At 44.2% G+C, this 24028-nt stretch overlaps 1 protein-coding gene and 1 long non-coding RNA gene across 2 annotated transcripts in view; one reads left to right on the top strand and one right to left on the bottom strand.

The window, feature by feature from the left end:
* Positions 1 to 7183, bottom strand: part of ABCB10 (ATP binding cassette subfamily B member 10) — a 31936-nt gene extending 24753 nt beyond the window's left edge. The window contains exon 1 of the mRNA XM_059899820.1: positions 6566 to 7183. Within this exon, the coding sequence (XP_059755803.1) occupies positions 6566 to 7061 (496 nt within the window). The 5' untranslated portion in view covers positions 7062 to 7183. The remainder of the gene's footprint in view (positions 1 to 6565) is intronic.
* Positions 7184 to 7370: 187 nt separating this feature from the next.
* Positions 7371 to 24028, top strand: part of LOC132350496 (uncharacterized) — a 30196-nt gene continuing 13538 nt past the window's right edge. The window contains exons 1-2 of the long non-coding RNA XR_009497933.1: positions 7371 to 7518; positions 9652 to 9792. This is a non-coding gene — a long non-coding RNA (uncharacterized LOC132350496). The remainder of the gene's footprint in view (positions 7519 to 9651; positions 9793 to 24028) is intronic.

Below are 24028 nucleotides of genomic sequence, written 5' to 3' on the forward strand. Positions count from 1 at the left end.
GCGACATGAAGCCATCCACCAAGATACACTGTTAGTGAAAAAGCCCAGGACACAGATGTTAACATCTGTGGGACTTTTTTGCGTGTTGGTTTTCAAGTTCATGAATGCACATAATATCTCCAGGAGAGTAACAAGAAACAAGTAACAGAGATTCCTTCTGAAGAGTGGCATCGAGTGACTGGGGCAGGGCACGTGCCACTGTGCACCTTCTGAGTTTGGTCCCGCTTGGGGCCCAGCTAGCGCCATCACTGGAGAATCAATGGCGAGAACCCCAAGTGGACACAATGTGGGTTGAGCCCTGGGGAATGGGCGCTCCCAACACCCTGCAAACAGCTTCTCTATCTGTGTCTTGCCTAACGCTCACACTTCAGTGAAAGGCTTTACTTTCACGAAACGTTAATAAAAAGAGTAGAGGGCGAACTCAGTGTGAACCTGTTGTTCAGTTGGCAAACAGAGCTCTAGGAGGAATGTGAGCCTGACTTAAGTCGGGAACATTGCACACACTCTCTCCCCTCCTGGGGGTCTTCTAATGGCCTCCCCTCAAGGAGGCCTGCTCTGCAACCTTAGCTGTTAATACAGACCCGAACACAGCAGCCTCGCCCTTCATTCTCCTCCCAGCACTTCCCAACGCTTCACTTTTCTACTGTCTCTCTCCAGTAGGATAAAAGATTTCTGTCTGTTTTGTTCACTGTTATACCCCCACTGCCTACAGGGACAGGTATATAGTAAAAGCTCAATAAATATTTGTTGGATGAATGAACAAATAAACTGAACTTTGGCAAAGGAGGCATGAAAGCGTATCAGAGTTCGACAACAGCCTAAAGAGAATCGTTAAGATCTGGTGGCTCAGGAAGTCTGTGGCAATGACTCCTTTACCGGAGCCAGAAAGCCCATGTGACTGGCTGAAAACCCCTTTATCACAACCGAACTGCATAATGTGAACCTGGCCAAGGGCCATTTCCTTCTGTTTTAAGACTTGGGGTCTTGTTTCAAAACGCGGTGTTCCTGATGACAGTGCTCAGAGGGACTGAAAGCCCGAAGGGTGTAGGAGGCAAGTATAGCTCGGGTTCTGCAGGGCACGGTCACGGCAAACGGGCTGCTCCAGAAAGCAGTGGCCTGGGGAGCCGGGGATTAACCCGAAAGGCCTGTTTCATCTGTCATCAGCAGCCAGCTTCTCTGGTCTGTTTCTTCCCTTCGGCAAATACTTCCGTAAGTGTAATGTATGCAGAGTGCCATCAAGGTCCATCTCTCCCTCCCGCCTCTAGTTTTCAAACTCAAAGTTACAACTCCAAAATAAGAACCTGTATATCATGAACACACACTAGTTCTTACACAGTAATGATAATGATTACAAAGAGAAAGGAATTTGGCTGAATCAAAATTCGTTCCAGGATCTCCCCTCTCTTTCCTTTTAATTAAAAAAACAAAAACAAAGAATGATTGACAGCTTGTCTTATTGCCATTTGCCTCTTTCTTCTACAAGTTGAATGTATACAGAAGTTAATTTTTTTTTCAGCATTGGGTTAGCTGGATTCCTGTTAAGGTTTTACTACATAGCACCATCTCGGACATTCATGCATCATGTAGATTTGCGCCACAACTATCATCTCTGATTCCCCCCCAAACCTGACAAGCCAAGTATACCATAATCCTTCCAGAAACTCTTCTCCACCTTTTCTCCATGGTTAAGCATCTTGCTTGCTCCTATCCTTGCTTGACGGGACCCAAGCAACTGTTACCTGTCTCTTGACAGGTATCTTCAAGTATCTTTCCGTTACCCTCATTCTCCTGCATCACAGCATTCAAAGAATGAGAGAAATCTCCTCCAAAAGAAAGGGGATGGAAAACCTGAAACGGAGGCTGTTGGAGAAGGGCTGTGGCCGGTAGACAGCTCCTGGACGGACAGGTCTGGGGGGCGGAGGAGGCTCTAAAGCATGTCTTTCGCCACTGGATACGGGACATTGTGCTGGGCAGGTGCAGCTAGCTACCCCCATGTCACTCAAGGACTAAGGCACCAACCACCCACCACTCTCTGAAGCATTTGATATGCACTCTCTCCAGCAATGCTTTTATCACCCTCATTTTTTTTCCAGAGAGGAAACTCAAGCACAGAGAGGTGAGGGAGCTTGCCCAAGGCCACCCAGTTCATACACTGCAGAACCACATTCTGAGACAAAGCTTGTCTTCTTCATCTTCCCACATTCCAAGCCGAGAACACAGCAGGGGCCTCGCCTGGGGGTGAGGGGAGCCAGGGAGCAGAAAGGCTGCAGGACAAAGCTGGAACAGGGACTCTGGGGCAGAGAAGTACTGAGAAGTGAAGTGGAGGCATACTAGGATCCGGGTTCTAAAGTAGAACAGGGACTCTGCAGCAAGGCAGGCCTCAAAGGGCCTTGGGCTGGGGAGTGAGACAGTCACATCTGCATTTTACACGATCCACTCTGGCAGCAGAGTGAAAAGAAAGGACCCGAGGCTCCCCTGATCCAGGCGAGAGGGGAACTGGGGTGAAACGGGGAGGGGCAGAGGGGATACGGACGGTGACTAGGACTGCAGATATTTTTAAGAACTAGATTCTACAGGACCTGAGAGTTTCAGATTTGGGATGCATGTTGGGAAGGTCAGTTCTGAAGTTGGGACTGACAGGGTCAGTGCCCTAGCTCTGCCATCTAGCTGTTTGACCTTGAGTGGGTCACTCAAACTCTCTGTGCCTCAGTTTCTTCATCTGTCAAATAGCAATAAAAAGAACCCCTCCCTCACAGAAATGTTGTGAGGAGAAATTACACACACACACACGTAAAGCCTCTGGCCCAGTGCCCAGTATCTAGTAAACAGTAAGTATCCGCTATTATCTATATTACAGCCATCACCGCAAGGCGTCAGGAATGACCCGTGTCCCTGCTAGCAGCTCCACTCTCCGATGGGAGGGACAGAGGAGGAAAAGAGTTTTCTGTGTCTACAGGGAACAAAGGAGTAGAGGCCCGGTGCAGGTTCGAGGCTGAGGTGAAGGAGCCTGGCATCTAGCTAAGCTGGACAGGGCAGGAGGTGAAGGGGGCTGACAGCCAGCAGGAAGCAGAGGGTGAGGAAGCCTCGCAGGCTCGTGGAGTGACCTGGAGAACAAAGGTCTGGGCAAGGCCAGAGCATCGGGGCTGCCCGTGACCCGGTGCTCCTGTCCAGCAGACACGCGACGGGCGCCGCCCACAGAACTTAAAATCTTCCAGCTGCCACGTTTAAAAGAAACAGGTAAAATTAAGTTTAATACCATATTTTATTTGATCCAATAGATCCAAAATATTAATCAACATGCGATGAACATTAAAAAGTAAAGAAAGTTCACATTTTTTTTCCCATACTAAGTCCTTTCAAAATCTGGTGTGTGTTTCCGTCTTGAATCAACTCCGACTAGCAGTTTCGCAGCACGGATACAGCATGCTCATGCTTTCTCTGCCACGTGGTACTTGCGTAGGGCTTTCTGGAGCGGTCTCCACTGCGGAGGCTCAGCCTCACTGTCCCACCAGTGCTGTCCCTGTCAGACCCTCTGTCCCGGCTTGGGCTGCAGGAAGCAGGCTGCGCCCTCTCCTTGCTTACCGCACCCACTGGTTTCACCACTCTGTTCATTTTGGTCACGCCACGGCCTATCTCCATAAAATGTAACTACAAATGCAGCAAAAGCTCCTGGCGGGCGTCTGGTTCTGAGAACTGTCCTCTTCTCAAACCACACAAGCCCTTATCAGTGTTTAAGTGAACACCCTGGGGGTGGAGGGCTGGACGTGCACCTGCCACACCTGACCAGGGACCTGCCTGCAAAGCATGAGCAAGACAAGCTCCTCTGCACCGGGCCCGCCGCACAGAGACCCTCCATCGGCGTCTCACGGCCCCCTAAGACCCACGGCTCCCTCCTAACTCCCAACTCCACGCACGGCGCACCCCACCTCTAACTCACTGGGAGCCCCAGCAGCCGCTTCTATCTGCCAGGCCTGGCAGGACGGCTCTGACCAGTTACCTCTTATCCCATCAGCCCACAGGGGCTCCTCAGTGAGCTCCTCCATCTTTTAAGACTCCTGTGACCAAGGTGATAAGATGAAGAATTATCAGTGAAAAAAAACTGCAGAGCAACCTTTTAGGCCACAGCTGTTGGAAGATATCTGCAAATTCCTACACAAAGCGAGACACAGGGAGGAGGGGCCGCGGAGATCATCGAGGACTGTGGTTCCTTTAGGAGACAAATGGAAATGACTGCTCTCAACAGATACCTACAAGCATGTCAAATGGCAGACCCTGTTTTTAAAGTTTCTGCCACAAATCACTTAAGATCAAAGTTTTCTGGTCACACAGTTCAGGCAGCATGCTCACCAGACTACTGAACACAGATGAAAACACTGTTATTCAAACGTACAGCTGAATTTTTGGAAAAGGATTTTTGTATTCCTTTTTCTAAAAATTAACGAATTAACATTGGAATTCCTTCTGTTCAAGTCAGCTTTTTTTGGCCTCTTGATTTAAAAGTACACACACACACACACACACACACACACACCCTTGCTCTTTATTTCCAGTTGCAATGAGATATGCCGGCTTCTGAGGCCGCTCTTACAACGACAAGTTACAAATCAATGGTGACCCCCCTCAGCGTTCTCTCAGTCTTTCAAATGCCAACAGCCAGAGGGGCTGCAATATATTATATATAATAAACTTCTGAGGAAACCGTACGTCCCAATAAGGAGCTTTCATCATATTAAATACAATAGCTATTTATTACCTGTTTAAAAGGTGGGAAAAAATTAACGTACCAACCCCAGACTTATTTCTTCAAATTATACATTCACAGTGATTCAGTGCAGCAGATCTAAATAGCTCCCCTTCTTAAAATAAAAGGAGATACAGCTCTTCTCCTGTTTAAGGCTGTCTTCTCAGCATGCTAGCAGGCAGGACACGTGGGACCGGGCAGGAGGGTACAGGGATGGTGATCACGGGAGAGGCAGGGCTGGGCCACCCACTGTGGCCAGCATGTGTGGGTGCCACGGGGCCCGACACCTAAAGACCTTCTTGACATCTAAAATTTCAGAAACAAAACAAAACTGGATTTCCTTACGCTTACTTTTAGTTACATACGGGAATGATGGACACACCCCTCGGGGCTCAGGGTTTCTAAACTCAGGCCTCCCTCTGGGCCTGGTCGGACTATCACTTATGCCCTCTCGGAAGGCCCCCTGAGCCCTGCTCCGTACCACACACACAGGCTAAGGACTAGACACAGAAAGGTGAGGCAGACACAGCCCCTTTCCCAAGCAGCTCACAATCCAGTGAGAGCTCCTAGCCTCAACATTTTCTTTTAAAAGAGGAAAAAGGAAAAAAACTTTATTTCCATCAAAATACACGCACAACCGACTGAGCGATGAGATAGTTCTCTTTATACCTCGGTAATACCAAGAACCCCCCTAAACTGTAACAGTCAGTGAGAGGTATAAATGTTCCCACTCTACTGCCCTCCTCCACGGCACCAACCTGCCCTGAATCACAAATAGCTCTCTAGGACTATCCTTCCTAAAGCAATGGATTTGTAACCAAAAAAGGTGGGATTCTCACCTCTTTCAACCCTAAGAACCTCACAAGCCCTCTTTGCAAGCCCGCATCACATGTGCAGTTTTATCTCCAGTCACAGGATCTTTTCATCAATGTTTCTCCCTCACTAAGCCGCAAGCCCCAGCAGCAACGGGCACCATGTTTCTTCCGCTCATCAGTGGAACCCAGGGGCCTAGCACACAACGAGACTCAATATTTATTAAAGAAACGAAGACTTGGAGAAATCTCAAAACCTCTGAGATCTTACAAGGCCCTTGCATTTAAACATTTATCCATTTATGGCTAAAATGACAAGCTATACAAAAATCTGTTTATCTGGATTTTGTTTCTAAAAATATTCATTTTGATTTCTTCTTAAAAATCACTCAATTATGATTTAGTTGGGTTATGATTTACAGTTTCTCAACATTTCTGGAGTTTACAGATCACTGATCATGGCCAGTGTTGACTCTTCTGAAAAGAACTCAGTAACTTCCTGCCTACCACCCAGGAGACAAAAAGCAGGGCACAAACCTGAAAAGTTTACACTGTTTTGCTTCACAGAGTAAAACTATTGTTGGCTGCTTAATAAACTTGCCTGAAGCACGCGCATATGACAACATAGGTTTATCTGGGGCTAAGATTAATTTTACAAAGACAGGGGGAGAAAACCCAGGTCATTCTGAGAACGCCGGCAAAGTAAAAACGGAACAGACCCGAAGACTGCAACACTGAGATGCCGCCCCACTTGTATAATATGTATCAAGATAAGAAAACAAACATTAGCTCTGGGAGCAGATTCCCGGCGGGCCTGCCGGCTCCACACCGCTACAGCAGGCGCGCTCGGTCCGCACTCCAGGTGGGGACGCCCAGGTACAGGCACCCCGTCCTCCTCACCGTTTCCAGTGGCCCCGGGTCCCCCTGCCGCCCCCGCAGTGCCCCTCTCGGCGGCCCCAGACCTCGCGTGTGTAAAGTCGCGGTGACCGAGGGGTGGGGACGGGGACCCTACCTGCCAGCCTCCGGCGCTCGGGCTGCGCCAGCCTTAGGAGCTTCTGGGCCTCCGAGCGCCCGGCAGCCATGGGCCGCTGCAGCGGGTCGTGTCCGGGGGTCGCCGCGGCCGCAGGCAAGGCCGGCTCGCGCAGCCAAGTCTCGCCCCCGCCCCGCGCGACCGCCGCTGGGCCGCCGGGGAGCGCGGCGCGCGGGAGCCGGGGGACGCCGGACCCGGCGAGCGCCCCGCACTTGGAGGGTCCGGAGGGCCGCGCCCACAGCGCCAGGAGCCGCGCCAGGCCCGCGCCGCCCGCGGGGCTGCCGGGACCCCCGCCCGGGCAGCGGCCCGCCCGGCACCGCGGGCCTCGCGCGGCTTCGCCACCCTCGAGGAGCGCCGGCCCCGCGTCCCCAAGCCGCGCCGGCGCCAGGCGCGTCGGCGGCGGCCGGGTCCCGGGGGCGCGGGCGGCTGGGCCCCGCCTCAGGAGCAGCCGCAGCGGCCAGGCCTGGGGGCCGCGCATGGCGCCGCGTCCGAAACTTGCGCCTCGGTCCGCAGCCTCTCCTGTGCTCGCCGCCGCCGCTCGCCGGCTTGGACCACCGCCCCGGCGACCGCCCCATCCCGGCCCGCGCGGCCCCGCCCCGGGGCGGCGAGTCCGTCCCCGACCACCCTCGGGCGCCCCGGCCCGCAGCGCCCCCCACCGGGCGGCCCAGCGACGGGCGCGCCGCCGGAGCCGCGGTGACTGAGGCGGAAGAAAGCTCCGCGCGCCGCTGCGCCTGCGCACTGCCGCGCGGGGGAGCAGTTTCGCCCTCCTCTGCCCCTCCGGAAGAACCTGGGAGCGGCGCGGGCCCTTTCTCACGCCCGCGCACGGCGGAGCGCGCAGGCGCGATCGCACGGGCCCGGCGCCGGAAAGATGCCGGTGGACAGCGTGCTGGGGCAGTGCGCGGGCTTGGGGACCGCTGTGCGGGACGGGCTTGGCGGTGAGTGAAACTTGGGTCTCTGAGCGGGAAGGGGTCATCTCATAACGTGGACAGACGTGCGGGAGCGGATGTGGCCCGGGCGCGCCGGCCGCTCCGAGTAAGGCTAGGCAGAACGCGCAGTGTTTTAATACCCGGGCGCGGAAAGGCGGAAGGGAGGGTCCAAACCCACCGGGATGCGGAGACTTCACGGCAGGGCGTCTATACCCCGGAGCCTGGTCCTTATCTAAGAGTCGTGGTTCCGGAAGGTGGATAGCTTTTTGTTGACTCGTCAGTATTTTAAAGGCCGGGACTCGGGTGAGGCCAGTGAGAGGCAATTGCCTCAGTTACAGTATTTATGGATTCGAAAAAAAAAGTCAATAATCACGGTAAATATTTTAGTTAAAAATTTTTTGAAGGCCAAAATTAATGCAAAAAAACCCATAATGAACAATATATCAAAATTTCAAATTCAGGATCTGCCCCTGCACTTGTACGAGCCCACCTCTCTCTCCTCACCTTGATCCCAGCCCTGGAAGCTTCATTTCCAAAGTCAAGCAGTTAGCAGCTTTGTTTGCCAATTTGTTTAATTTTTTTTGCGTTAAAATACCGTTTATCTTGATGACTGGGGCTATTTAGGGTTCCCCTAAATTTTGCCCCTAGGAGAGTGCCTCACTTACCTCCCCCTACTTGGGGCCCTGGTAGATAAGGAATGTAGGACTTTTGAGGACAAGTACCCATAATGGAAAGATAATGCGGGATTAAATCGCACCCTAAATGCCCCTGTGAAGACGGCAGGAAGCATGCCACCCTCTAAATTCCAACCTCTGAGAGCCAGGGGGGCATGGAGTCCCCCCAGGTTAACTTAGGTCAGCCTCTCCCTGGTGTCTACATTCTAGAATGCAAGCTGTGATTGAAGCTGACGCTGGTGATTTATGAGTAGGTATGTCCTACTGGGAGAGATTTTGTTAGGTGACTTCTGAAAACAAGGGAGATACAGCGCCTCATACCCCACATCATGTCAGAGTGACCTTCTCCCAATTGGAGAAAAAGTGACAATTTTAACTCAAATCTAATCTTCCTCTTCTTTTCTGTTTCCTACTTTGCAGAAAACTGCTGCTGCTGCTTGGTGGGGAAGGCAGGACTGGCCTTTGTTTTCTGCCTTCCCTGGAATGAAGTCCGCCAGGCCTTTTCAGCCAGCAATCTCTGGGGCCTGGAGTCAAAAGAAAAATACCTGAAGTGTAGCTGATGAAAAAAACAAAACTCTCTGTGTTGCTTGCACTTCTAACAATCAGTCAGTTGATAATCTGAAAATTATTCTTGACAAAACTGTCATGCTTAAAAAAAACAAAACAAAAAAACCCCACCCAGCTATCATATGATATTCAAGGCAAGAATTTTTTTATTTACTAGCAAAGAATCTAAAGAAAACGTCCATGGCTCTTTAAAAAAAATACAGCGGGGGAACGGAGCAGGGAATAATAATTGGCTGAAGGCTCATCTGGACTTATATAGTCATCACACCAAAAAAAAAAAGTGTGGCCTGCTCTAAATATATATATTCAATATATATTGGCAATTATATATACATATGTATATATATTCCCATTTTAAAATAAGGATAACTTCTCACTGCCTTTTTAGAAGTTAGGATAAAATTCCTTGGCCACTGAAAAGGGCAAGAAATGCTCTAAGGTGAGTTTGGGAAAGAAGGAAAAAAACCACTTAGATGTGAGTGGATTAGTAGTACAAAATTCCTCAGGAAAGCAAGGAAAGGCTGCACATTAATTCTGAGACAACAAGCAGAAGTTCAGATGCTACCCACAGCGAGACAGAAAGGGCTCTCGGCAGAGGGGTGACTGAACCAAGTAGTGAAATCTGGCCCTTGGTGAATAGATGCTTAATAGGTTAGGCGGCCAATAGGTGTCGAATTCAAAAAGGATGTCTTTTGGCTGAAACTTGAGATCAGTAGAGACTACTTCAGGAACAGCTCCACGTGTGGGTCCTTGTCGCTCTCAAAGGGCGACAAGGTGGACAGCAGGAGGGGGTCCCCCTCGGAGCACAATAGCACGGGAAGCAGACAGAAGTCTGCAGTCTGATCTGCGATCTAATGGGGGATCATTTGACCCTTCTTAGTCCATTTCTTTTTCTCTGCAGCTTGCAGCTCGTCCTGTCAGGGACGGGGTGGCAGGGTGATGGCTGAAGGTGGAGCATGCAGTTCAGTGAATCACAAACGAAAGGACTAGAATCCACGTGGGGCAGAAGTGCTTTGTAAGTTCCTCTGAAATTAAGCTTTTGGTAAGTCATCCACACTGTGTGCTTACAGCAAACGCTGATATGGCTCAGGCAGGCTGAATGCAGTGTATGTAGAAGGTGTCGGCCTCTTTGGCTTTTACCTTGTCTCTCTCACCTTCTCCCAAAAGATTCTAGAGAAAGGTTGTTATGGGTTAAATTGTGTCCCGCCAAAAAAGGTATGTTGAAATCCTAAACCCCAGTACTTCAGAACGGGATCTTACTTGGAAATAGAGTTATTGCAGATATAGTTCAGATGAGGTCATTTTGGAGATGGAGTAGGGTGTCCTTATAAGAAGGTGGCCATGTGAAGCCAGAGACACACGGGAAAAATGCCACTTGATGACAAAGGCAGAGATGGCAGTTATACAGCTGCAAGCCAAGGAACACCAAAGATGGCCAACAAATCACCAGAAACTGCCAACAGGCAAGGAGGGATTCTCCTACAAGTTTCAAAGGGAGCATGGCCCTCCAAAACCTTGATTTCAGAATTCTACCCTCTAGAACCATGAGACAATAAATTTGTTTTAAGCCACCCATTTTGTTTTTGTTGTATTAAGGTAGCTCTAGGAAAGTAGTACAAAGGTCAATATCTCGTCTGATACTGCAACACATGCTCACTATTTGTCCACTTACTCATGTTTGGCCAAAAAACCAACTGAGTTATTCAGGCTACTTTATTTTTTAAAAATATTTATCTATTTATTTATTTGGTTGCACTGGGTCTTAGTTGTGGCATGCAAACTTAGTTGCGGCATGCATGTGGGATCTAGTTCCCTGACAATGGATGGAACCCGGGCCCCCCCGCATTGGGAGAACAGAGTCCTAACCACTGCGCCACCAGGGAAGTCCCTATTCAGGCTACTTTAAATAGTCAGTTTGCAGATCGCATCTGGTACAATGCTTAACTTTATTTTACCAAAAAGTATGTTCAGCTGCTGTCCAGATTTCAGGCTACACAGAGAACCTTGCATGATCTAATGAAATGTAGCTCAGGACTGTTCCACAAAAGACAGCATAAATGAAACTAGACAGTGCACCTGATTCTATGCTCTTTATAACATTTAGGTATGGTATTTTTTATGTTTCTTATGTTAAGAGGCTGAGGTTGTACCCAGATATATAGAAAAAGTACCCATACCCTATGACTTTTCTCATTCAGTTCTAGTTTCACCTCATGCTTAAAAATGCAAGGTTGACTGCAGGGTATATGATAACTATATTTTTCAATCCAAAATATAAGATCTTAACACCATCATTCCCATTCCAATTTGTAGATTTCTAACTATAAAATTAGGTGAGACCTAATAGAAAAATGGGCAAAGAAAATGAACAGGCACTTCACCCAAAAGGAAATTCAAATGGCTCAGACATATTAAAAAAAAAGATGTTCTATCTAATTTATAATGAGACACGAAAATTAAAATGACAAGCAGATACCCTATTCCTTTAACAATTTAGTGACGATCAAAAAGTTCAACTATATTGTATTGATGAGAGTGAGGTATAAAAATAGGCAAGGCTGATGTAAATTGCCGCAGTAGTTCTGGAAAGCTCTTATATCTATTAAAAATTTAAATGCATATATCCTTTGATCCTGCAAACACCCCTAGGATTTTAAAAAATAGACTTTATTTTCCTAGAGCAGTTTTATGTTCACAGCAAAATTGAGTGGAAAGTACAGAGAGTTCCCATGGACCCCTTTTTCCCACACACAGCACAGCCCCCTAACCAGCACACCCCCACCAGATGGGACACTTGTTGCAGTGGATGAACCTACATTGATGCGTCATCATCACCCAGAGCCCATAGCATACGTTAGGGTTCGCTCTTGCTGCTGTACATGCTATGGATTTTAACAAGTGTATAATGACATGTATCCACCGTAATAGTATCATAGAGAGTATTTTCAGTGCTCTGAAGATCCCCTGTGCTTTGCCTATTCATCCCTCCCTCCCCCCAACCCCCTACAACCACTGATCTTTTTACTGTCTCCATAGTTTTGCCTTTTCCGGAATTCCATATAATATAGTTGGAATCTTACAGCATGTAGCATTTCAGATTATCTTTTTTCACTTATAATATACATTTTAAGTTTCCTCCATGACTTTTCATGGCTTGATAGTTCATTTCTTTTTATTATTGACTAATATTCCATTGCCTGGATGTACCACAGTTTATTAATCTATTCACCTAGTGAAGGACATCTTGGTTGCTTCCCAATTTTGACAATTATGAATAAAGCTGCTATAAACATCTGTGGGCAGTTTTTTTGTGAATGTAAGTTTTCAACTCCTTTGGGTAAACACAAAGGAGCACCACTGTTGGATCATACCATAAGAGTATGTTTAGTTTTGTAAGAAACTGCCAAACTTCCTTCCAAGGTGTCTGTATATTTTGCATTCCCACCAACAGCGAATGGGAGTTCCTGTTGCTCCACATCCTCGTCAGCATTTGGTGTTGTCAGTGTTTTGGATTTTAGCCATTCTAATAGGTGTGTCACTTCTAGGAATTTAGGCTATATATATACTCCCACATGTGTGGAATGATAAATATGTACCAAATATTTATTACAGTATTGTTTATAATAGCAAGACTGTAAATTACAGTCCAGCATTAGGGCATTGGTTAAATAAATTGAGGTACATTCATGCAATGGAAGACCATGCAATCTTCAAAAAAATGAGGCAGCTCTACATGCGCCAATTTGGAACCATACCCTAGATGTACAATGAAAACAGCAAGGTGCAGGGCTGCATGTATAATATAGTGTATTTGTGTAAAAAATAAAAAATATAAATACACTGACAGGCACTAATATTCATATATTCATAGAATATGTTTGGAAGGATACACAAGGAACAGTGGTTGCCTCTGGGGAGAAGTAAATGGGGTATAAGGGTAGGTGTCCTTCTGTAACTTTTGGATTTTTCACCATTATTCAAAAATCAGTTAAAACTATTGACTAACAACTAAGAAAACAAAGATAAGAAAAAAAAGGAAGAAGAAATTTTTTGAGATAGCAAAAGATTATCTAAAAACAAAATATGAGGGAGTTCCCTGGTGGTCTAGTGGTTAGGATTTGGTGCTTTCACTGCCGTGGCCAGGGTTCAGTCCCTGGTTGAGGAACTGAGATCCCACAAGCCATGCGGTGTGGCCATAAATAAATAAATAAATAAAAATAAAATACCAATCTCCATCATTGTCTATAAAAATAGATAAAGAACCCGCAGCCACTTGAGAAAATTGACAGAGAATGGTCAATTCTGAGACATATTGTGGTAGATTAGACCTTAAAGATACAGAAAAAATTCTCAAAGCCTCCAGGCAAAAGGCTTAAATAACTTGCAAGGGCAAGAGAACTAGACAGCATTCAGACTTCAGACTTCTCCAAAGTAGCACACAAAGTAAGGCAACCATGGAGCAGCAATGAAAAGAAAAGTATGAACTAAAGATTTTAGTCTGTATTAGTTGCCTAGGGCTATCATAACAAATTACCAAACTTGGTGGCTTAAAACAATGGACATTTATTCTCTCAGAGTTCTGGAGGCCAGAAGTCTGAAATCAAGGTGTTGGCAGAATTGGTTTGTTCTGGTGGCTCTGAGGGATAATCTGTTGTTCCATGCCTCACTCCTAGCTGCCAGTGGGTGCCAGCAACTCTCGACATTCTTGGCTTGTAGCTGCATAACTGCAATCTTTGTCTCTGTCTTCACATGGTCTTCCCCTTTGTGTCTCTGTTTAAAATCTCACCCTCTTTTCTCTAGAAGGACACCAGTCATTGCATTTCAGGTCCATCCTAAATCCAGGATACTCTCATCCCAAGATTTGCAGATAATTATATCTGCAAAAACCCAATTTCCAAGTAAGTTGATGCACAGGTACCAGGGGTTAGGACTTGAATATCTCTCTTTTTTTAAAAAATGTTAATTTATTTATTTGGCTGTACCAGGTCTTAGTTGCAGCACGCGGGATCTTTAGTTGTGACATGTGAACTCTTAGTTGCCAGGGATCAAACCTGGGCCCCCAGCATTGAGAGGGCAGAGTCTTAGTCACTGGACCACCAGGGAGGTCCCTTGAACATCTCTCTTTGTGGGACACTATTCAACCCACTATATTCGCCTTCAAGTATCAAGACTATAGAAAAATTGATTTGAACATGCAAAAGCTTGGGAAAAACAGAGTTTATGAGCCCCACTTGAAGAGTCTATTAGAGGATGAACTTCAACTAAGTGATGTTGGGGAAAACTTTTATAAAGCCAGTACAGTATTGATACTGATTCCTGTTTAAAATAATACAGAAACAATTACAGACTGATGTCACTTATGATTATCAAGGCTAAGATACTTTATTATTTGTTAGGGCTGCCTGAACAAAATATTACAGACTGGGTGGCTTAAACAGCAGAAATTTATTTTCTCACAGTCCTGGAGGCTGAAAGTCCAAGATAAGGTGACAGCAGGTTTTGTTTCTTCTGAGGCCTCTCTCCTTGGCTTGCAGATGGCCACCTTCTCCTTGAGTCTGCACACGGCCTTTCTTTTGTATGCATGCCTGTCTTGGTCCAAATGTCTTCTTATAAGAAAAGCAGTCACATTGGATTAAGACCCACCCTAAAGACCTCATTTTAACTTAATTACCTCTTTAAAGACCCTATCTCCAAACACAGTCACATTCTGAGGTACTGTAGTTTAGGACTTCAACATTTTAGGTAGACACAATTCAGCAGACAGATACTAAACAAAATATTAGTAAACAGACTCTACCACCACATTAAGGAAATAATGCATCATGTCCAAATACAATTTAATCCTAAAATACAAGGTTGGTTCAATATTTGGAAATTCATTAATATAGTAAATTGACCCTTGAATAACATGCAGGTTAGGGGCACCGACCCTCTGTGCAGTTAAAAAATCCAAGAATAATTTATAGTTGACCCTTGGTATACACAGTTTCTCCGTTATCTGAAGATCTTCTGTATCCCCAGCTCTACATTTGAGGATTCAACCAATCATGGATTGTGCAGTACTATAGTATTTACTATTGAAAAAAATTTGAGTGTAAGTGGACCCACACAGTTCAAACCCATGTTGTTCAAGGGTCAACTGTATGTACGATATTAACAGATTTAAGGAGGAAAATAATATCATCTCCCTAGATTTTGAAAAGTCATTGACAAAATTCAACTCTTATTCCTATTCATATGTATATCATATATCTTCGCTCTAAACCACCATCTACTTAGAGGGGAAATACTAGAGGCATTTCTCTTAAGATCAGGAACAGGAAAGGATGCCCATTATGTACGTCACTACTTAACATTGTATTGATACTAGAGGTATTAACCAATGCTAATTATAAAAGGAGACAGGAGAATTGGTAAAAAAAAAAAAAAAAAAATGTAAAATATCTCTCTTGCAGATGATATGATAGTAACCCTCAATAACCTCAGAGAATCAAAATTAAAGCTGACTCAACAAAAAGTTTCATTAAGATAGCAAAATATTGTACAATATCAGCATACAAAAAATAAGAGGGACTTCCCTGGAGGCGCAGTGGTTAAGAATCCGCCTGCCAATGCAGGGAACACGGGTTCAAGCCCTGGTCCGGGAAGATCCCACATGCCACGGAACAACTAGGCCCGGGCGCCACAACTACTGAGCCTGTGCTCTAAAGCCTACGAGCCGCAACTGCTGAGCCCTTGTGCCACGACTACTGAAGCCCGCGTGCCTAGAGCCCATGCTCTGCAACAAGAGAAGCCACCACAATGAGAAACCCGTGCACCGCAACGAAGAGTAGCCCCCGCTTGCCGCAACTGGAGAAAGCCCGCGCGCAGCAACAAAGACCCAACGCAGCCAAAAATAAATAAATGAAAGAAATAAATTTCTTAAAAGAAAAATAAGAGGCTTCAGATACACAATTGCCATTTAGACAATATAATATAGAAAATGTATTTAGGAATAAACATAAAAACAAATGTGCAAAATTTATATGAGGATACTTTGCAACACTTCTAAAAGATACAACAATGAATTTTAAACAAATGGAAAAACATCCAGTGTTCTTAGATAGAACATCTCAGTATCATAAGCACATTAGTTCTCTGTAAGTTAATTTATGAATTTAATATGACCTCAATAAAAATACCAATAAATCTTTTCTAGGACCCAATCAATTTGATACTGAAGTTCATGTAGAAAAATAAACATACAACTAGGAAAACATGGCCAAAATATATGAAAAAGTATTGATCTTACCTAGTAATTAAGTGCTAATTAAAGCCATGAGATACCAGTCTCTGCCTACTAAATTAACCAGTTCCATTAACCAGTATATTAAATGAACCAAGATATTTAAAACAACAAGTATTTACTGTATAGCACAGGGAACTATATTCAGTATCTTGCAATAACCTATAATGGAAAAGAATCTGAAAAAGAACATTTATATATATAATGTTTTAATGTTTTCAATTTTTAATGTTTTAAAATTTTAGAATTTAAAAAATTTTTTTAAGTTAAAATTTTTTTTCTTTTTGTTTAACATCTTTATTGGAGTATAATTGCTTTACAATGGTGTGTTAGTTTCTGCTTTATAACAAAGTGAATCAGTTATACATATACATATGTCCCCATATCTCTTCCCTATTGCATCTCCCTCCCTCGCACCCTCCCTATCCCACCCCTCTAGGTGGTCACAAAGCACTGAGCTGATCTCCCTGTGCTATGCGGTTGCTTCCCACTAGCTAGCTATTGTACGTTTGGTAGTATATATATGTCCATGCCACTCTCTCACTTTGTCCCAGCTTACCCTTCCCCCTCCCCGTATCCTCAAGTCCATTCTCTAGTAGGTCTGCATCTTTAGTCCCGTCATGCCCCTAGGTTCTTCGTGACCATTTTTTGTTTTTGTTTTTGTTTTTAGATTCCATATGTATGTGTTAGCATATGGTATTTGTTTTTCTCTTTCTGACTTACTTCACTCTGTATGACAGTCTCTAGGTCCATCCACCTCACTACAAATAACTCAGTTTCGTTCCTTTTTATGGCTGAGAAATGTTCCATTGTATACATGTGCCACATCTTTTTTTTTGTTTTTGTTTTTTATTATTATTTTTTTAACATCTTTATTGGAATATAATTGCTTTACAATGGTGTGTTACTTTCTGCTTTATAACAAAGTGAATCAGTTATACATATACATATGTTCCCATATCTCTTCCCTCTTGCGTATCCCTCCCTCCCACCCTCCCTATCCCACCCCTCTAGGTGGTCACAAAGCACTGAGCTGATCTCCCTGTGCTATGCGGCTGCTTCCGACTAGCTATCTATTTTACGTTTGGTAGTGTATATATGTCCATGCCACTCTCTCACTTTGTCCCAGCTTACCCTTCCCCCTCCCCATATCCTCAAGTCCATTCTCTAGTAGGTCTGTGTCTTTATTCCCATCTTACCACTAGGTTCTTCATGATCTTTTTTTTTTTCCTTAGATTCCATATATATGTGTTAGCATACGGTATTTGTTTTTCTCTTTCTGACTTACTTCACTCTGTATGACAGACTCTAACTCCATCCACCTCACTACAAATAACTCAGTTTCGTTTCTTTTTATGGCTGAGTAATATTCCATTGTATATATGTGCCACATCTTCTTTATCCATTCATCCAATGATGGACATTTAGGTTGCTTCCATGTCCTGGCTATTGTAAATAGAGCTGCAAGGAACATTTTGGTACATGACTCTTTTTGAATTATGGTTTTCTCAGGGTATATGCCCAGTAGTGGGATTGCTGGGTCGTATGGTAGTTCTATTTTTAGTTTTTTAAGGAACCTCCATACTGTTCTCCATAGTGGCTGTATCAATTTACATTCCCACCAACAGTGCAAGAGGGTTCCCTTTTCTCCACACCCTCTCCAGCATTTATTGTTTGCAGATTTTTTGATGATGGCCATTCTGACCGGTGTGAGGTGATACCGCAATGTAGTTTTGATTTTCATTTCTCTAATGATTAGTGACGTTGAGCATTTTTTCATGTGTTTGTTAGCAATCTGTATATCTTCTTTGGAGAAATGTCTATTTAGGTCTTCTGCCCATTTTTTGATTCAGTTGTTTGTTTTTTTGTTATTGAGCTGCATGAGCTGCTTGTAAATCTTGGAGATTGATCCTTTGTCAGTTGCTTCATTTGCAAATATTTTCTCCCATTCTGAGGGTTGTCTTTTGGTCTTGTTTATGGTTTCCTTTGCTGTGCAAAAGCTTTTAAGTTTCATTAGGTCCCATTTGTTTATTTTTGTTTTTATTTCCATTTCTCTAGGAGGTGGGTCAAAAAGGGTCTTGCTGTGATTTATGACACAGAGTGTTCTGCCTATGTTTTCCTCTAAGAGTTTGATGCTGTCTGGCCTTACATTTAGGTCTTTAATCCATTTTGAGTTTATTTTTGTGTATGGTGTTAGGGAGTGTTCTAATTTCATTCTTTTACACGTAGCTGTCCAGTTTTCCCAGCACCACTTATTGAAGAGGCTGTCTTTTCTCCACTGTATATTCTTGTCTCCTTTATCAAAGATAAGGTGACCATATGTGCATGGGTTTATCTCTGGGCTTTCTATCCTGTTCCATTGATCTCTATTTCTGTTTCTGTGCCAGTTCCATACTGTCTTGATTACTGTAGCTTTGTAGTATAGTCTGAAGTCAGGGAGCCTGATTCCTCCAGCTCCATTTTTCTTTCTCAAGATTGCTTTGGCTATTTGGGGTCTTTTGTGTTTCCATACAAGTTGTGAAATTTTTTGTTCTAGTTCTGTGAAAAATGCCAGTGGTAGTTTGATAGGGATTACATTGAATATGTAGATTGCTTTGGGTAGTAGAGTCATTTTAGCAATGTTGCTTCTTCCAATCCAAGAACATGGTATATCTCTCCATCTATTTGTATCATCTTTAATTTCTTTCATCAGTGTCTTATAATTTTCTGCATACAGGTCTTTGGTCTCCTTAGGTAGGTTTATTCCTAGATATTTTATTCTTTTTGTTGCAGTGGTAAATGGGAGTGTTTTCTTAATTTCACTTTCAGATTTTTCATCATTAGTGTATAGGAATGCAAGAGATTTCTGTGCATTAATTTTGTATCCTGCTACTTTACCAAATTCATTGATTAGCTCTAGTAGTTTTCTGGTAGCATCTTTAGGATTCTCTATGTATAGTATCATGTCATCTGCAAACAGTGACAGCTTTACTTCTTCTTTTGCTATTTGGATTCCTTTTATTTCTTTTTCTTCTCTGATTGCTGTGGCTAAAACTTCCAAAACTATGTTGAATAATAGTGGTGAGAGTGGGCAACCTTGTTTTGTTCCTGATCTTAGTGGAAATGGTTTCAGTTTTTCACCATTGAGGACGATGTTGGCTGTGGGTTTGTCATATATGGTGTTTATTATGTTGAGGAAAGTTCCCTCTGTGCCTACTTTCTGGAGGGTTTTTATCATAAATAGGTGTTGAATTTTGTCAAAAGCTTTCTCTGCATCTATTGAGATGATCATATGGTTTTTCTCCTTCAATTTGTTAATATGGTGTATCACATTGATTGATTTACGTATATTGAAGAAGCCTTGCATTCCTGGGATAAACCCCACTTGATCATAGTGTATGAGCCTTTTAATGTGCTGTTGGATTCTGTTTGCTAGTATTTTGTTGAGGATTTTTGCATCTATGTTTATCAGTGATATTAGCCTGTAGTTTTCTTTCTTTGTGACATCTTTGTCTGGTTTTGGTATCAGAGTGATGGTGGCCTCGTAGAATGAGTTTGGGTGTGTTCCTCCCTCTGCTATATTTTGGAAGAGTTTGAGAAGGATAGGTGTTAGCTCTTCTCTAAATGTTTGATGGAATTCGCCTGTGAAGCCATCTGGTCCTGGGCTTTTGTTTGTTGGAAGATTTTTAATCACAGTTTCAATTTCAGTGCTTGTTATTGGTCTGTTCATATTTTCTATTTCTTCCTGGTTCAGTCTCAGAAGGTTGTGCATTTCTAAGAATTTGTCCATTTCTTCCAGGTTGTCCATTTTATTAGCATAGAGTTGCTTGATGTCTCATGATCCTTTGTATTTCTGCAGTGTCAGTTGTTACTTTTCCTCTTTCATTTCTAATTCTATTGATTTGAGTCTTCTCCCTTTTTTTCTTGATAAGTCTGGCTAATGGTTTATCAATTTTGTTTATCTTCTCAAAGAACCAGCTTTTAGTTTTATTGATCTTTGGTATCGTTTCCTTCATTTCTTTTTCATTTATTTCTGATCTGATCTTTATGATTTCTTTCCTTCTGCTAACTTTGGGGTTTTTTTGTTCTTCTTTCTCTAATTGCTTTAGGTGTAAGGTTAGGTTGTTTATTTGAGATGTTTCTTGTTTCTTAAGGTAGGATTGTATTGCTATAAACTTCCCTCTTAGAACTGCTTTTGCTGCATCCCATAGGTTTTGGGTCATCGTGTTTTCATTGTCATATGTTTCTAGGTATTTTTTTATTTCCTCTTTGATTTCTTCAGTGATCTCTTGGTTATTGAGTAGTGTGTTGTTTAGCCTCCATGTGTTTGTATTTCTTACAGATTTTTCCCTGTAATTGATATCTAGTCTCATAGCGTTGTGGTTGGAAAAGATACTTGATACGATTTCAATTTTCTTAAATTTACCAAGGCTTGATTTGTGACCCAAGATATAATCTATCCTGGTGAATGTTCCATGAGCACTTGAGAAGAATGTGTATTCTGTTGTTTTTGGATGGAATGTCCTATAAATATCAATTAAGTCCATCTTGTTTAATGTATCATTTAAAGCTTGTGTTTCCTTATTTATTTTCATTTTGGATGGTCTGTCCATTGGTGAAAGTGGGGTGTTAAAGTCCCCTACTATGATTGTGTTACTGTCGATTTCCCCTTTTATGGCTGTTAGGTGTTTGCCTTATGTACTGAGGTGCTCCTATGTTGGGTGCATAAATATTTACAATTGTTATATCTTCTTCTTGGATTGATCCCTTGATCATTATGTAGTGTACTTCTTTGTCTCTTGTAATAGTCTTTGTTTTAAAGTCTATTTTGTCTGATATGAGAATTGCTACTCCAGCTTTCTTTTGAGTTCCATTTGCATGGAATATCTTTTTCCATCCCCTCGCTTTCAGTCTGTATGTGTCCCAAGGTATGAAGTGGGTCTCTTGTAGGCAGCATATATAGGGGTCTTGTTTTTGTATCCATTCAGCCAATCTATGTCTTTTGGTTGGAGCATTTAATCCATTTACATTTAAGGTAATTATCGATATGTATGTTCCTATTACCAGTTATTTAATTGTTTTGGGTTTATTATTGTAGGTCTTTTCCTTCTCTTGTGTTTCCTGCCTAGAGGAGTTCCTTTAGCATTTGTTGTAGAGCTGGTTTGGTGGTGCTGAATTTTCTTAGCTTTTGCTTGTCTGTAAAGGTTTTAATTTCTCCATCAAATCTAAATGAGATCCTTGCTGGGTAGAGTAATCTTGGTTGTAGGTTTTTCTGCTTCATCACTTTAAATATGTCCTGCTACTCCCTTCTGGCTTGCAGGGTTTCTGCTGAAAGATCAGCTTTTAACCTTATGGGGATTCCCTTATGTGTTATGTGTTGTTTTTCCCTTGCTGCTTTTAATATTTGTTCTTTGTATTTAATTTTTGATAGTTTGATTAATATGTGTCTTGGCATGTTTCTCCTTGGATTTATCCTGTATGGGACTCTCTGTGCTTCCTGGACTTGATTAACTATTTCCTTTCCCATATTAGGGAAGTTTTCAAATATAATCTCTTCAAATATTTTCTCAGTCCCTTTCTTTTTCTCTTCTTCTTCTGGGACCCCTATAATTCAAATGTTGGTGCGTTTAATGTTGTCCCAGAGGTCTCTGAGACTGTCCTCAATTCTTTTCATTCTTTTTTCTTTATTCTGCTCTGCAGTAGTTATTTCCACTATTTTATCTTCCAGGTCACTTATCCGTTCTTCTGCCTCAGTCATTCTGCTATTGATCCCTTCTAGAGAATTTTTAATTTCATTTATTGTGTTGTTCATCACTGTTTGTTTGCTCTTTAGTTCTAGTTCCTTGTTGAACGTTTCTCATATTTTCTCCATTCTATTTTCACGATTTTGGATCATCTTTACTATCATTATTCTGAATTCTTTTTCATGTAGACTGCCTATTTCCTCTTCGTTTGTTAGGTCTGGTGGGTTTTTGCCTTGCTCCTTCATCTGCTGTGTTTCTCTGTCTTCTCATTTTGCTTAACTTACGTGTTTGGGGTATCCTTTTCGCAGGCTGCAGGTTCATAGTTTCCGTTGTTTTTGGCGTCTGTCCCCAGTGGCTGAGGTTGGTTCAGTGGGTTGTGTAGGCTTCCTGGTGGAGGGGACTAGTGCCTGTGTTCTGGTGGATGAGGCTGGATTTTGTCTTTCTGGTGGGCAGGTCCACGTCTGGTGGTGTGTTTTGGGGTGTCTGTGGCCTTATTATGATTTTAGGCAGCCTTTCTGCTAATGGGTGGGGCTGTGTTCCTGTCTTGCTAGTTGTTTGGCATGGGGTGTCCAGCACTGTAGGTTGCTGGTTGTTGAGTGGAGCTGGGTCTTGGCATTGAGATGGAGATCTCTGGGAGATTTTTGCTGTTTGATAGTATGTGGAGCTGGGAGGTCTCTTGTGGACCAGTGTCCTGAACTTGGCTCTCCCGCCTCAGTGGCACAGCCCTGATGCCTGGCTGGAGCACGAAGAACCTGTCCTCCACACGGCTCAGAATAAAAGGCAGAAAATAAATAAATAAAGAAGAAAATAAAATAAAGTAAAATAAAATAAAATAAAGTTATTAAAATAAAAAATTATTATTAAGAAAAAAAAACTTTTAAGTAAAAAAACAAAAACGGACAGACAGAACCCTAGGACAAATGGTAAAAACAAAGCTATACAGACAAAATCACACAAAGAAGCATACACATACACACTCACAAAAAGAGAAAAAGGGAAAAAAAAATATATATATCGTTGCTCCCAAAGTCCACCTCCTCAATTGGGGAGGATTCGTTGTCTATTCAGGTATTCCACAGATGCAGGTACATCAAGTTGATTGTGGAGATTTAATCCGCTGCTCCTGAGGCTGCTGGGAGAGATTTCCTTTTCTATTCTTTGTTCACACAGCTCCCGGGGTTCAGCTTTGGATTTGGCCCAGCCTCTGCGTGTAGGCCGCCTGAGGGCGTCTGTTCCCCGCCCAGACAGAACGGGGTTAAAGGAGCAGCTGCTTCGGGGGCTCTGGCTCACTCAGGCCGGGGGGAGGGAGGGGTACGGATGTGGGGCGAGCCTGCGGCGGCAGAGGCCGGCGTGACGTTGCACCAGCCCGAGGCGCGCTGTGCGTTCTCCCGGGGAAGTTGTCCCTGGATCACAGGACCCTGGCAGTGGCGGGCTGCACAGGCTCCCGGGAGGGGCGGTGTGGAGAGTGACCTGTGCTCGCACACAGGCTTCTTGGTGGCGGCAGCAGCAGCCTTAGCGTCTCATGCCCGTCTCGGGGGTCCGCGCTGATGGCCGCGGCTCGCGCCCGTCTCTGGAGCTCCTTTAGGCAGCGCTCTGAATCCCCTCTCCTCGCGCACCAGGAAACAAAGAGGTAAGACAAAGTCTCTTGCCTGTTCGGCAGCTGCAGACCTTTTCCCGGACTCCCTCCCAGCTAGCTGTGGTGCACTAGCCCCTTCAGGCTGTGTTCACGCCGCCAACCCCAGTCCTCTCCCTGTGATCCGACCGAAGCCCGAGCCTCAGCTCCTAGCCCCCGCCCGCCCCGGCGGGTGAACATACAAGCCTCTCGGGCTGGTGAGTGATGCTTGGCGCCGATCCTCTGTGCGGGAATCTCTCCGCTTTGCCCTCCGCACCCCTGTTGCTGTGCTCTCTCCTCCGTGGCTCCGAAGCTTCCCCCCTCTGCCACCCGCAGTCTCCACCCGTGAAGGGGCTCCTAGTGTGTGGACACCTTACCTCCTTCACAGCTCCCTCCCACTGGTGCAGGTCCCGTCCCTATTCTTTAGTCTCTGTTTTTTTTTTTCTTTTGCCCTACCCAGGTATGTGGGGAGTTTGCCTTTTGGGAGCTGTGAGGTCTTCTGCCAGCGTTCAGTAGGTGTTCTGTAGGGGTTGTTCCACATGTAGATGTATTTCTGATGTATCTGTGGGGAGGAAGGTGATCTCCGCGTCTTACTCTTCCGCCATCTTGAAGCTCCTCCCCTTAAAATTTTTAAGATTAAAAAATTTTTTAATTAAAA

Source organism: Balaenoptera ricei, chromosome 16 (genome assembly GCF_028023285.1).
Source record: "Balaenoptera ricei isolate mBalRic1 chromosome 16, mBalRic1.hap2, whole genome shotgun sequence".
In the NCBI taxonomy this organism is placed as follows: Eukaryota; Metazoa; Chordata; class Mammalia; order Artiodactyla; family Balaenopteridae; genus Balaenoptera; species Balaenoptera ricei.